Source organism: Mya arenaria, chromosome 16 (assembly GCF_026914265.1).
Source record: "Mya arenaria isolate MELC-2E11 chromosome 16, ASM2691426v1".
NCBI classification, from domain to species: domain Eukaryota; kingdom Metazoa; phylum Mollusca; class Bivalvia; order Myida; family Myidae; genus Mya; species Mya arenaria.
The window spans coordinates 3,037,074-3,052,033 of NC_069137.1; the positions used below are offsets into that span (position 1 = coordinate 3,037,074).

The window sequence follows — 14,960 nt, forward strand, 5'->3', positions numbered from 1 at the left end:
ATCATTTATTGATGAAGCTATATTGACGCGTGTGTGGTATGTTGGTGGTGTCTGTACACTTGTATTTCACTGACCGTTAACAGGCGGTAATCCCATCATTTATTGATGAAGCTATATTGATGCGTGTATGGTCTGTTGGTGGTGTCTGTACGGTTTTGTTTTTCGTTCAGTGTCCCTTGAGCCCGTATCATGTATCAAACAGGGTTTATATTTCAATGTTTACTACAGGGCTTGTCCTTCATTGTGCTATTGTAAATTTGTTGTGGTTGCTTTTTTTTAATAAAGTGAATTTAAGTCATTATGTTATTCAAACTAATTCATATTTGCACAAATATCAAGAAACTCAAAACCTTTTAGATTGAATGTTCGGATCACAACATGTGTATATAAAAGAAAATGATATTTCACGCTAGACTCAATATATGAGTACCATACAATTATATATATCAAACAGATACGTATACAAGACAGAATGAAGTAACATACATGTAAATGTGTAAATGTATTACATACAAACAGCAAAGTTCATTTCAATAACACAACAAGACCTAATGCATGTCATAAACACCAAACAGATCTCACATCATTTGCTAACCAATAAGTTGAACAAACACAAATCAGCGATAGTTTAAGACAGGTTAGACCGAGATGCTCTTATATTTCAGTTTCGAAACTTAATAATTGATTTTATAACAGCATTTTAACCTGGAATTTTAATGTATACACTGAACAACGTGAGACTGTTGAAAATGAGTTCTTAAACGTTAGAGAGGAATACTTTAAAAGGAGTTTAATCGGATGGTTCGTCAGTTTGCATAATGGTCATCCTCTCACTGCATAGTTTCTTGATGCTGGTGGATACAGAAATGAATCAAGTTACTGAGTTACTGAGTGGTCAAATACAACAAATGCAAATCAAACACCAAATGACGAACTATATCAAATAGATACGAGGGGTGATCCAGAATTACGTGGACTTCTTACATATTTTCTATATTTTTCGTCCAAATCAAGGTGTTATTTTTTTAAATAATTATTATTTTTTTTCATATTAATATTATTTATTTATTTTTCTTTTTATTTATGTTTATCATAATATATGAAGTTGACTATGCGTCAGTGTTGGTTGGTAAACTAAAAAAATATGACGCTTTATGAGCGCAGCGTCATTGACGTCACTGAACTGCGCCGGTCGGGTTCAACCATATGTCGTAATATGATTGTAATTTAGCGAAAATTCAATATTTTGCTCTGAAAATTGAAGGGATTATATAAGATATGTAATATGTATTGAATGTGAAGTTTCTACGTTCTATGTGAAATGATATTTGAATTATTAAAAAAGTCCACGTAATTCTGGATCAACCCTCGTATATTCCATAAATCGCCGGTACCGCTTCTGGTCTCATTCGAATTTAGACCATATCACGATGTGTTGATGGACTGAAAAAAGAACGGTTAGCTATAATACTAATTTAACAAGCTGTCATTTGTTTACCATTACGCAATATATCAGCCAAGATATATTGTATAATCTCTACAAACCCCTTTTGCATGTCTATGTTAGTGCAGAAAAACAACAGGGAATACAAAAAGACTTTTCGACTCAATTATAAAGTATGGAGATTTAAGAACCCTCTTATAATAGCTGTATTACATGTGGGCAAATTTTAAGTCTAAACGTTTCGTTAAAATCGTAGGTGAATCCCTCCTCGTCCGTGTATGCCACATGGTGTTTAATGACCTGATTGATGCATCTCAATATATTATGATCGGTTATTTTTTTGATAGATGTTACAGGCGCATAAGAGATCAAATTGGGACTCCCAGCTCGCTCGCAAGTCAGGCGCTTTACAGACTGAGCTAGCCGATCCCGATAACTCATATACTCTCTGACATGTGCGATTCAGTACGTGCCAGCAGACCAACATATAACCGTTCTAAGGCACTCACGTTGCGCGATACAGTAAGATATGCGGCCAGTTCAGGAATCGAGCGACTACTCCTTTGGAGGTCAGGTGGTCTTTCAACTGAGCTTACCGGCAGGGTAACTCACATACTATCTGACAAGTGCGAATCAATACATTGATCCTGATACATTATAATGACAGTATTGTTTGCGAAAACCTTTACCCCGTTATTTATCTATTTATCGATATAGTTTATATTTATATTACCAAACTTTTGATAATCATTACTTACACAAAGGTCTGTTTTGACCATCAAACGTTACAATTTACGGAGGATTTAGGCTACCAGCCTGTTCCTTCAGACAACCAGGGAGGTCGGCGTCAAACACACTGAATGTTAGCGAGGTGCAGGGATCGGTTGACTGATCATCCTTCATTATTGTCAAGAATTGTCCAGGCAAGTCAGAACTGGAAAGTATAACACTTATCAAAAGAGGTCTTCATATGCCAATCGTTCTAGTTACTTCCTAAGTTTCCTCTGAGTGAAGCTAAGAGTTTAGTTATTTTTTATAGAAACTAGATTACCTAATTTAAACATGTTGAACATTATTTTTCACAGAGGGTTACGGAGGATACTAGCGCAGATATATCAATCAATGCGATGCAACGTATCATTAAGCGGTATATATATTGATCAGATCATAGATAGCCCATAAATATTAAATAGCCCATTGATATAAGAAGGCAATACATATGCTATGCATTAATACCTAATGACGCGGACGCTTTGAAATAAAGGGAATCAAGCCATGTCGAACATATGGACAATTACAAGCATCCGTTCAAGACACTGAGACTCACAACGTACAAAACAACATTGACATATCACACACTCATCAACATAACAGACAATAAATAGAGACTCACAACGTACAAAACAACATTGACATATCACACACTCATCAACATATCCTCAATACTAAGTGTTGGTGCTACCACTTTTCAGCGGCCATCGGAACAAGACGTAACAAGGGTTTAACCGGTGACAGAACACTAAATACCACATGTCTCTACGTTACCAAATAATTTAACATGCGTGCGTGTGGGTGTGTGTGTGTGGGTGGGGAGGGGGTGTCTGATACTTCAAATTATACGCATGTATACAATTCTACATTTGAACTTGGATTAACTTTAATGAACACATGCATGCAAAATTAAATAACATTTCATGAGATCATACATATCATAGATACGTTGGCTTCGACTAGATGAAAAACACAACAAAGGTGACCAGTACCTGTTGAAATGTTTGAAAGAAGAAGCACGTGACAGTCCATGATGTGACGAATATAGGCGCTCCATCCCTTCTTCAAACCAACTCTTCTTTGTTGAACCTTTATAAATGTCAGCGCATGCATGTATATGAACTAGAAAATAATAAACGATGCCGGTGTGCCGTCGGTCCATAATTGCATCTGTCTATAATGGCTAAAGCCCACAGGCCATTACACACCAGGTGTGCCATTATATACAGACTGCACACCGGTGCCGTATTTTAAACTTTATATTGCATAATACTATGTTGTTTTTTCATTTTATAAGAAAAAAGGACAATGTTAATTTTGATTTTTAAATCATTTATACATGATTGAAACGCAGTTCATTAAACCTTTTTTTTCAGTAAAACACACATAACATTATATGCCAATCGCTCACCCTCTAAGTCAGATTTAGTTTTGACAACGCTGTTTTTGTTCTTCATTCTGTCACAAAATCATGTGTTTCTTGATCATAATATAATTTCTGAATTTAATTGTCTAAATTTAATAATCTATCGGAGAGTGATGCAAGCATCCTTTCTCCGGTAATGTTCGCGTTGCTTATTACGTCAAGTGCCGCGTGTGATTGAAACGGCCGTTGCCTGTTCAGATGTGCGTTTTACCGGAAGTAGTCTCATTATGGATTTTTGGCACACCAGCCATTACGCAGTGAAATCCAGTCCGTATTGACCCATTTTCGGCCTAAAATGTTACTACATTTAGTAAAATATGCACTTTGCATATTTGTATTTTTTCAATAAAATATTGACGTTTTATATTGACTGTAATTGAATTTTTCATGTTATTTTTCACCAGACAAATTCCTTTCAAATACTACCAACAAAATACGGGTTCATAAGGGAAACACATTCCAAAAATGTGTGAACCGGATACCTTAATACGGGTTTACAAGGGAACCACATTCCAGATATGTGTGAAACGGACACCTTAATACGGGTTTACAAGTGAACCACATTCCAAATATGTGTGAACCGGATACCTTAATGCGGGTTTACAAGGGAACCACATTCCAAATATGTTTGAACCGGATACCTTAATACGGGTTTACAAGGGAACCACTTTCCAAATATGTGTGAACCGGATACCTTAATACGGGTTTACAAGGGAACCACATTCCAAATATGTGTGAACCGGATACCTTAATACGGTTTACAAGGGAACCACATTCCAAATATGTTTGAACCGGATACCTTAATACGGGTTTACAAGGGAACCACTTTCCAAATATGTGTGAACCGGATACCTTAATACGGGTTTACAAGGGAACCACATTCCAAATATGTGTGAACCGGATACCTTAATACGGGTTTTACAAGTGAACCAATTTCCAAATATGTGTGAACCGGATACCTTAATACGGGTTTATAAGGGAACCACATTCAAATATATGTGTGAACCGGATACCTTAATACGGGTTTACAAGGGAACCACATTCCAAATATGTGTGAACCGGATACCTCAATACGGGTTTACAAGGGAACCACATTCCAAATATGTGTGAACCGGATACCTTAATACGGGTTTACAAGGGAACCACATTCCAAATATGTGTGAACCGGATACCTTCATACGGGTTTATAAGGGAACCACATTCAAATATATGTGTGAACCGGATACCTTAATACGGGTTTACAAGGGAACCACTTTCCAAATATGTGTGAACCGGACACCTTAATACGGGTTAACAAGTGAACCACATTCCAAATATGTGTGAACCGGATACCTTAATATGGGTTTACAAGTGAACCACATTCCAAATATGTGTGAACCGGATACCTTTATACGGGTTTATAAGGGAACCACATTCCAAATATGTGTGAACCGGACACCTTAATACGGGTTTACAAGTGAACCACATTCCAAATATGTGTGAACCGGATACCTTCATACGGGTTTACAAGGGAACCACTTTCCAAATATGTGTGAACCGGATACCTTCATACGGGTTTACAAGGGAACCACTTTCCAAATATGTGTGAACCGGATACCTTCATACGGGTTTACAAGGGAACCACTTTCAAAATATGTGTTAACCGGATACCTTCATACGGGTTTACAAGGGAACCACTTTCCAAATATGTGTGAACCGGATACCTTCATACGGGTTTACAAGGGAACCACTTTCCAAATATGTGTGAACCGGATACCTTAATATGGGTTTTCAAGTGAACCACATTCCAAATATGTGTTAACCGGATACCTTAATACGGGTTTATAAGGGAACCACATTCCAAATATGTGTGAACTTATACCTTAATACGGGTTTACAAGGGAACCACTTTCCAAATATGTGTGAACCGGATACCTTAATACGGGTTTACAAGGGAACCACATTCCAAATATGTGTGAACCGGATACCTTAATACGGTTTACAAGGGAACCACATTCCAAATATGTTTGAACCGGATACCTTAATACGGGTTTACAAGGGAACCACTTTCCAAATATGTGTGAACCGGATACCTTAATACGGGTTTACAAGGGAACCACATTCCAAATATGTGTGAACCGGATATCTTAATACGGGTTTACAAGTGAACCAATTTCCAAATATGTGTGAACCGGATACCTTAATGCGGGTTTATAAGGGAACCACATTCAAATATATGTGTGAACCGGATACCTTAATACGGGTTTACAAGGGAACCACTTTCCAAATATGTGTGAACCGAATACCTTAATACGGGTTTACAAGGGAACCACATTCCAAATATGTGTGAACCGGATACCTTAATACGGGTTTACAAGGGAACCACATTTCAAATATGTGTGAACCGGATACCTTAATACGGGTTCATAAGGGAACCACATTCAAATATATGTGTGAACCGGATACCTTAATACGGGTTTACAAGGGAACCACTTTCCAAATATGTGTGAACCGGACACCTTAATACGGGTTTACAAGTGAACCACATTCCAAATATATGTGTGAACCGGATACCTTAATATGGGTTTACAAGTGAACCACATTCCAAATATGTGTGAACCGGACACCTTAATACGGGTTTAAAAGTGAACCACATTTCAAATATGTGTGAACCGGATACCTTCATACGGGTTTACAAGTGAACCACTTTCCAAATATGTGTGAACCGGACACCTTAATACGGGTTTACAAGTGAACCACATTCCAAATATGTGTTAACCGGATACCTTAATACGGGTTTATAAGGGAACCACATTCAAATATATGTGTGAACCGGATACCTTCATACGGGTTTACAAGTGAACCACATTACAAATATGTGTGAACCTGATACCTCAATACGGGTTTATAAGGGAACCACATTCCAACTATGTGTGAACCGGATACCTTCATACGGGTTTATAAGGGAACCACATTCCAACTATGTGTGAACCGGACACCTTAATACGGGTTTATAAGGGAACCACATTCCAACTATGTGTGAACCTGATACCTCAATACGGGTTTATAAGGGAACCACATTCCAACTATGTGTGAACCGGACACCTCAATACGGGTTTATAAGGGAACCACATTCCAACTATGTGTGAACCTGATACCTCAATACGGGTTTATAAGGGAACCACATTCCAACTATGTGTGAACCGGACACCTTAATACGGGTTTATAAGGGAACCACATTCCAACTATGTGTGAACCTGATACCTCAATACGGGTTTATAAGGGAACCACATTCCAAATATGTGTGAACCGGACACCTCAATACGGGTTTATAAGGGAACCACATTCCAACTAAGTGTGAACCTGATACCTCAATACGGGTTTATAAGGGAACCACATTCCAACTATGTGTGAACCTGATACCTTAATACGGGTTTATAAGGGAACCACATTCCAAATATGTGTGAACAGGATACCTTCATACGGGTTTATAAGGGAACCACATTTCAACTATGTGTGAACCGGACACCTTAATACGGGTTTATAAGGGAACCAAATTCCAACTATGTGTGAACCGGACACCTTAATACGGGTTTATAAGGGAACCACATTCCATCTATGTGTGAACCGAATACCTTAATACGGGTTTACAAGGGAAACACATTCCAAATATGTGTGAACCTGATACCTCAATACGGGTTTATAAGGGAACCACATTCCAAATATATGTGAACAGGATACCTTCATACGGGTGTATAAGGGAACCACATTTCAACTATGTGTGAACCGGACACCTTAATACGGGTTTATAAGGGAACCACATTCCAACTATGTGTGAACAGGATACCTTAATACGGGTTTATAAGGGAACCACATTCCAAATATGTGTGAACAGGATACCTTCATACGGGCTTATAAGGGAACCACATTCCAACTATGTGTGAACCGGACACCTTAATACGGGTTTATAAGGGAACCACATTCCAACTATGTGTGAACCGGACACCTTAATACGGGTTTATAAGGGAACCACATTCCAACTATGTGTGAACCGGACACCTTAATACGGGTTTATAAGGGAACCACATTCCAACTATGTGTGAACCGGATACCTTAATACGGGACAAAACAATTCAACCCTTCTAAGTTTAATAGGGTTGCATATGCCAGCCTTTGCATTATTACACAGTGAGCTTGTTCTCAATAATATTTTGTCACAAACAAGTCATACTATGCGTAGAATTTCATATTGTGTTATTGTATTATTCAAAGAAACATGCATACCTTCTCCATCGAAGATTATCGAGTAAGTTTTATATTCCAGGTTTTCTGTCGTGTATACTGTTACAGATATCTGCAAAGTAATATGATAGTTATTATGGCAAGTCTGTTATTTGTTTCTGCATATCCAGTACAGCAAAATGTCTGGGCCGGTATTCGTGATTATTTCAATTTCAATTTAAATGAAGTATATTGGCTAAATTAATTCCCAATGAAAATAAAATCTTATATTAAAAAAATTAGTATGGAAATTACTGTTTAATAAATGCAAGTCTTGTTCAAAATCGATTTTTTTTTTTAAATGACTGAATTAATGCTGAAAAACTCAATCTTTTTACACTTTTTTGTTGTTATTTGAATTCTGAAAATATCTGGTTTATATATCGCAGTAAAATATTATAAGAATCACATATTAAACGCAACATTTACACGGAATTGAATTTGATAGCAATTATGGACAACGAGTGCTGTAAACGAAGGACTCTCTGCCTTTCGACTGATATAAATTCGCTTTTTGCGCCAATGGAAGCCAAAGATGTAATTTAAAATTGTATGTTTTAATCATAAACTGTACAATCGAGCTGTGATTTCGAAATAATAAAACTTACAAAAAAAACACAAAAAACAGTATTGCCTTTATAATTTGAGATCAATGGTCAGTCTGACTTAAACCGAAGCCGCTGTTTCAATCAACGGTTCATCTGACCCAAAAAGAAACCGCTGTTATAATGCAAAATGTATTTTAATTAATAAAAAATATCTGAGCTACAGAAAAGGAAATTTTGTTTGAAATAAAATGTGGAACTCGTACGTTTGCAACTCTCGGATCTTTCGTGACATCGTGTACATATATATGCCATTGTAGTTTACATCCCATCCATATTTACACTCTGGTGTATTTGTGACACCTGAACCGTTAAGTAAAGCATATTTTATGCACGTTAAAGTGGTAGTGGCTGCACCATATGTACCATATAATCCGGAAAAGTATTGATATCGAAAAGAAGGAAATGATATACGTTTGTTACGTTCTCCCAGCGGTCAAGTAGATGACTTCTGTAGATGCCAGCACAGTTTGGATTCCATCCATCTTTTCACTGTGGTGTATTGGTGACGCCAGTACCGTAAAGATAGGCATCTTTGATACTCCTTCCCGTACCAGCGGCTGCATGAAACAGCAGTGTCCATAGACACCATTTTTCTGTTTCAAATAATATAATAATGAACTAATTCTATATCAGCACACTGCCTCAGTATCATATTATGTTTATCGTCTTTGTTTTATAATTCTTGAATCAATTGTGAATGATGTATTCATCAAGAAAGAACGTATACTGGTAGAGTATCCAAATCTAAAATTACACAAATCCCAAACACCAGTTAAAGCAAGCGTTTGTTTACCGTGATAATTATTTCGATGAACTAGATCAATACAGACGCTTGCCTTAGCAACGCTTGCGAAGATAGGTCTTATTTTGGTGAGTATTTTCCTAAAGTATCTCATTCAGTGTTTCAACTCTACACTTTAGTTTCAGTTGAGCATATACAGACACAATTTTTTCACCTTCATTATATAATGTGTTTGATATCAAAATTAGGAAGATATCTGGTACCGTTACTTACTTACAAGCAACACAGAATATTAAATAAAATGTGCCCGAAAAAAGGAATGCAAAAGGCAGATTCGGTTTTACAACAAATATGTAGTATGTTTGTATATAACAATAACCCAAACGTTACTATCTCTATGCTTCGATAACTGTTTGGCGAGCAAACATATCGCGTAATTTATTTTATTACGCAGGTTTGCGTGTTTGTTTTAACCTCCAGCTATATATATCTTAAACAAACTTTGAAAAAATGTGTTCTACAGTCAACTGTTTAAAACTAGATAATTAATCTTCAAATTGTTCATTGACTTGTTTGCACATTTAAGCAATTTGATTGGTCACCAGTTTATATTGGATAAATATTCACCAATAAATAAGTTTAACCACCAAAAAATTATACAACTGGCCGCAGTAGTTTATTGCATTTTATGGATGTAAACGATATTTTAGAAATAATAATATTATCATTTTACTCACCTTTGCCGCACTGAACGGCTGGAACATTTGTCTTGTACAAAGAACTCCAGACATATTCCCCGACTTATGGTTCGACACAATACCACTCGTTCATTAGTTGATTGCACAAGACTTTGCCGTTGACTGGTGAAGAAACTTCAATGGCAAAATTAAATGACAATTTTCCTCACCAAGATATCAAGAATGAGGGACACCAGCTAGTTACTTTCTATAGTCGACCAATGGCCTATATTAGTCATGCGGTAAAATGCTGTAAATTTAGCTTGGACACTTATGTAGGTCAAAAGATTGCGGTTTTATACGAAAATAAAATGAAAATTACAAGAACAAACCGAATAGTCAAACTTTTTAAAATATACATTGTTTATAGAGCCTTATTTAGACAGAAATCATTTTATTTACTTTCGGTCATTATTCACTTTTTCTGAAAATGTTTATGTACATACATTCAATGATGACTTTGAAATAAGTCACAACTGAGTTATGCGTTAAAAGTTTTTTTTCATTTTTATAAAAGTGACAAAAACTATCAACTCTTTGATTGTATTATGTTTAATGCAAAGACCATGTTTTTTGCATGTCCTTTTTTAGTTTGTGTATATATCATAAATTGTTTGTTTATTACATCATAAGCTGTGTTGTTTGGTTATTACATCATCAGCTGTGTTGATTGGTTATTACATCATAAGCTTTGTTGTTTGGTTATTACACTATAAGCTCTGTTGTTTGGTTATTACACCATAAGCTGTGTTGTTTGGTTATTACACTATAAGCTGTGTTGTTTGGTTATAACACTATAAGCTGTGTTGTTTGGTATTACACCATAAGCTGTGTTGTTTGGTTATTACACCATAAGCTGTGTTGTTTGGTTATTACACTATAAGCTGTGTTGTTTGGTTATCACACTATCAGCTGTGTTGTTTGGTTATTACATCATCAGCTGTGTTGTTTGGTTATTACATCATAAGCTGTGTTGTTTGGTTAGTACACTATAAGATGTGTTGTTTGGTTATTTGAAAAGCCCCGTTTACCAAGTGTTTGACCCGATTCTTTTCTTGATAGGAAATCAGGTTCGTATTTTAAATTCTCAGAATGCCTGGAAAAGCTCATATGTCATTTAAATGCTGATTAGAAATGTATTAAAAAGTCACGTGACAATGTCAATTTTGATCTATAATTATTTATATTTAATTATACACATGCTCGAAAAATTATAAAGGTGGCTCCAACAAAAAAAAAAGAACCTAAGTTAAAAGGTCACAGTCATGTTCACCCAAGAACAACATTGATCTGTTTATAAAACTGTACACATAGTCCAAATTTATTTGCTGCAACTTTCAAAAGGTCAAGTCAAGGTTCCAATGATAACATGGATCTATATATTGAAAACTGAACATATGGTCAAAATTAAATTGATGCAGCTAAAAGAATTACAAAGTAGGTAAAAAGGACATTTATATCTGTTTACCAATCTGTACACAAGGTCCAATTTTAATTGTTGTAGCTTGAAAAAAATGAAAACGGTTGAAAAGTCGTAGTCAATTTTATCAATGGACAACATTGGTATTTGCTTTCAAAACTCTACAAAAGGTGCAAATTTAATTGCTGTAACTTCAAAAAATAGAAAATAAAGTCAAAAGGTCACAGTCAAGGTCAGGAAAGGACAACATTAATACATGCTTAACAAACTGTACTTATGGACATTGCTGTAGATTCAAAAACAAAAACGAAGGTCAAAAGGTTAAAAAAAGACAATAATATTATTCTTCATAAAGCGAACACTGACAAACACTTGGTCAAAATGTCTAATCCAAACAACCCGAGTATAGTGGTTAATGGCGAACACCGGCTTACAGCGGGATGTCTTGTAACATTAAAGGTACTCTATGAGATTAATTATATACTATGCTACCAGCTGAGGATGTATGATAATTAGACATCGATAATGTATATCCCATAAAAAATTCACACTACGAGGATTTAAATAAAACAACACATGTATATAATATGATTCTTACTAGTAAAGCCCTTCGAAATACAAACTAGCCACACGTTATCATAATGTTTGTAGATTTTGTTACTTTAAAGTTTTACTCAACTACGAGTGGAGATATAAACTGTAGTCATAATTGAAATTTGCGATTTTTTTTTTCATGCGACTATTAACGCTGCATATAAATAGCCCCTGGTTATTTGAAAGAATCAGAATTGTGACAGTTTTAACAGAAGTACTGTTGGGGACGATGACGGGTCAGGTATTAATTATAATAATAGTAGTAACTTTAAAGGTATACGTAGCAATAACAGTAGCAGAAGTATTGCCAACATGAATAGCAAGAGCACCAGTAACCGCAGCAGAGGCGGTAGCAGTTGTCCTTGTTCTCATTCCTTGTTCCTCCATGGACACTTTTTGCGATTAAAGACATTTTATACATCGATTTAGACGAGGCACTTATTAGGAAGTTGAACAATAACGTTCAATTTAATCTCGTTGTTTTCTGATGAAAGTAATCGAAAGTATTAAGTGATTTCCTGATTTGGAGAATCATTCGACAAGCAAGAGGGGTGCATTATGTTTATGTTTATCTTGATATTGTTACAGGGTTTTATTTGTGTCATATCGTTTGAATCTGAGATAAGTTACCCTGTTTACTAATTGACACCGTTAATTTTTTTCACGGTTTATTCCTAAAAATATGATGAAACACAGGGAATGATGGTTATGCATAAGTTTTCGATCTAAAGTGTGTTACGCTTATTGTGGATTTTTTATGATATCGTACAGCCACAGATGCTGGGCCCGACCAATAATAGAATTCACTTGATCCTAACTGGTAAACAAAGAAGCGAATATCTCATGCTAACAGTTAAGTACTTTTAATAGAAGTACTAGCATCAGCGTCAGTGGTAGCACTACTAGTAGAAATATATAGCTAACTTACATTTCAGCGGCAGAGATATAGAACATTGTGAATTGCCGTACATCTGAGAGTTTTCACTGATATGATGTTAAGTTAAACTATATTGTTTTAAGTTTTAAAAACTCTGTCTATGATCTACTTAAAATATATTTAAATAATGTATGTAACGTTAGTAAAGATAAACTCACAAACAAAACCAAATTTATGACAGGTGTTTCGGTCTGAGTTCTTAGCAGATGTACACGTACAATAAATATTAACTAGTGAAGTATATACACGTTGTCGTCCTGGGTAATTACGATTGCAAAATATATTTTTTTGCAACATTGTCATATGTCTAAGAGAAATTTTTCAATTGCCTAAAATAAAGAAGCATAACAATAATAATACCTTTGTTTCGGTTTCGTTATCTTTGACATTTCATCTCGCAATCTGAAATGTAACCTGATTTTTAGCTAGACTAAGGAAATAACCTTATATACTTGGCAAAAAAAAAGACTCATATACAATGTTTATCGTGCATCATACTTTAAGTTAACTATCGGATTTGATATTTCCTTGAAAAATTGTAATCAAATGAATCAAAGCCAAAGGTCTTGTTTATTATATTAAATAGTAGATTCGGAGCTCATTGCATGAATTCATCAATCAATACATAAATAGTTAAGCATGGTATAATGGAATATTGTCAATGGCCAAATACGTAACTAGTGTGATATAAATATTTTGAACGAATTCTGAGTCATGGTCAACGCTAATGTGTTTTTAATACGACGCTGTTCTTTATTAACTGCGAAATGAATGAAAATTACAGAAACAATATTCACCTCGAATTTTCATCCTGAAGCTGTTGAATGGTTTCTTCCTGCCTGAAAGAATCGCATTAGAAAAACATGTTTTAACATAATCAAAAGGATGAAGTCATCCGCCTAGTCTAGAAACCTTATATTGAACCTTGCAACATTGCCATATTCATATTCTTATAAAGGGGACTATATAGAATAACATTTCTTTCATTTCTTCAAGGAATATTCCTTTAACATTATGCTCCTGATTGTTGAAATACATACAAATAATTGGTGTTCGTTCCCTGTATTTTAACTTACATTTTGTTTAAATTCACGAATTTACAGGTTTTCATAGGAGGATATTTGTGTCACATGGATAAGACTTGGGGTACTTAGGTACAAAGCGTATGACTGTAAAAGACCTCTTACGGTTTGAACGTGTATGCAAGGGACTACTTTTTTGCCGGAGTGATAGGCATTAAATAATATTGGCTCTATTGAACCATAACAATGAGAACAAGAAAAGCTCGTCATACATTGTTCATATATATATGCATGCCGGCAAGCAAATTGTACATGTTTTGGGCGGGGTTTGACCTTCGTTAACAAATAAAAATTCAGTACGGAAACACCCGAGGTTTATGTACATTTTAGATGGGAACTTCCATAATTGGAAATGCGTTAAAAATAGTACTGCGTTTAATAGGAAAGCCTGTTTCACTTCTGTGGAATACAGTAAGTAGTAAAACGGTTTTTGTCATTTAAGCAGTTATTACATCCAACATATTTACTACGTATCGCTGAAACTAAATGCTTATGGAATCAAACTTGAATATATTAATCCGCATTTCACGCTACAATGAACTTGATGAAGATTTCAAGCGAGCATTGGACGCCATTTTGTTTATATGGAACAACAACAAATGGAGCCATTACAAATCCTACTGCAAGTTTGGAGAGCAAATAAGTCTGTTTTAATTCTAAAGGTGAGTTTATGTGAGATGCATGTTGTTGTTTTCTTATTGTAATTCATATTTTGAAAACTGTTCAATTGAAAATTCACGTTTAATCTATCTCCGCGTTCCAATCGAGGAACGGGTTTTCCTAGTTTAACGGAGATTTAGTACCGGTAACCACTAAATTATCGTTTAAGGAGCGTTCACCGATTTCGTACTTTCCGCGGAAAGTGCACTTTCCGCTAACTAGTAATACCGGTACGATATTGAATGGTTACAAATTGTCATACATCTGTTTCCTGTCAAC

The 14,960-nt window shown here is 35.4% G+C and overlaps 1 protein-coding gene across 7 annotated transcripts in view; it reads right to left on the bottom strand.

Moving 5' to 3' along the window:
• Window positions 1–489: 489 nt before the first annotated feature.
• The window catches only part of LOC128222186 (centrosome-associated protein CEP250-like), a 54,719-nt gene continuing 40,248 nt past the window's right edge, over window positions 490–14,960 (bottom strand). For 3 of the 7 annotated variants that reach the window (XM_052931078.1, XM_052931074.1, XM_052931075.1), the window contains 8 exons: window positions 13,737–13,778; window positions 13,300–13,341; window positions 9,989–10,123; window positions 8,921–9,102; window positions 7,905–7,974; window positions 3,208–3,304; window positions 2,203–2,378; window positions 490–851 (listed from right to left, as the gene is read on the bottom strand). In XM_052931078.1, the coding sequence (XP_052787038.1) occupies window positions 8,943–9,102; window positions 9,989–10,123; window positions 13,300–13,341; window positions 13,737–13,778 (379 nt within the window). In that variant the 3' untranslated portion in view covers window positions 490–851; window positions 2,203–2,378; window positions 3,208–3,304; window positions 7,905–7,974; window positions 8,921–8,942. The other 4 variants (XM_052931076.1, XM_052931079.1, XM_052931081.1 and 1 more) reach the window with 4 other exon arrangements.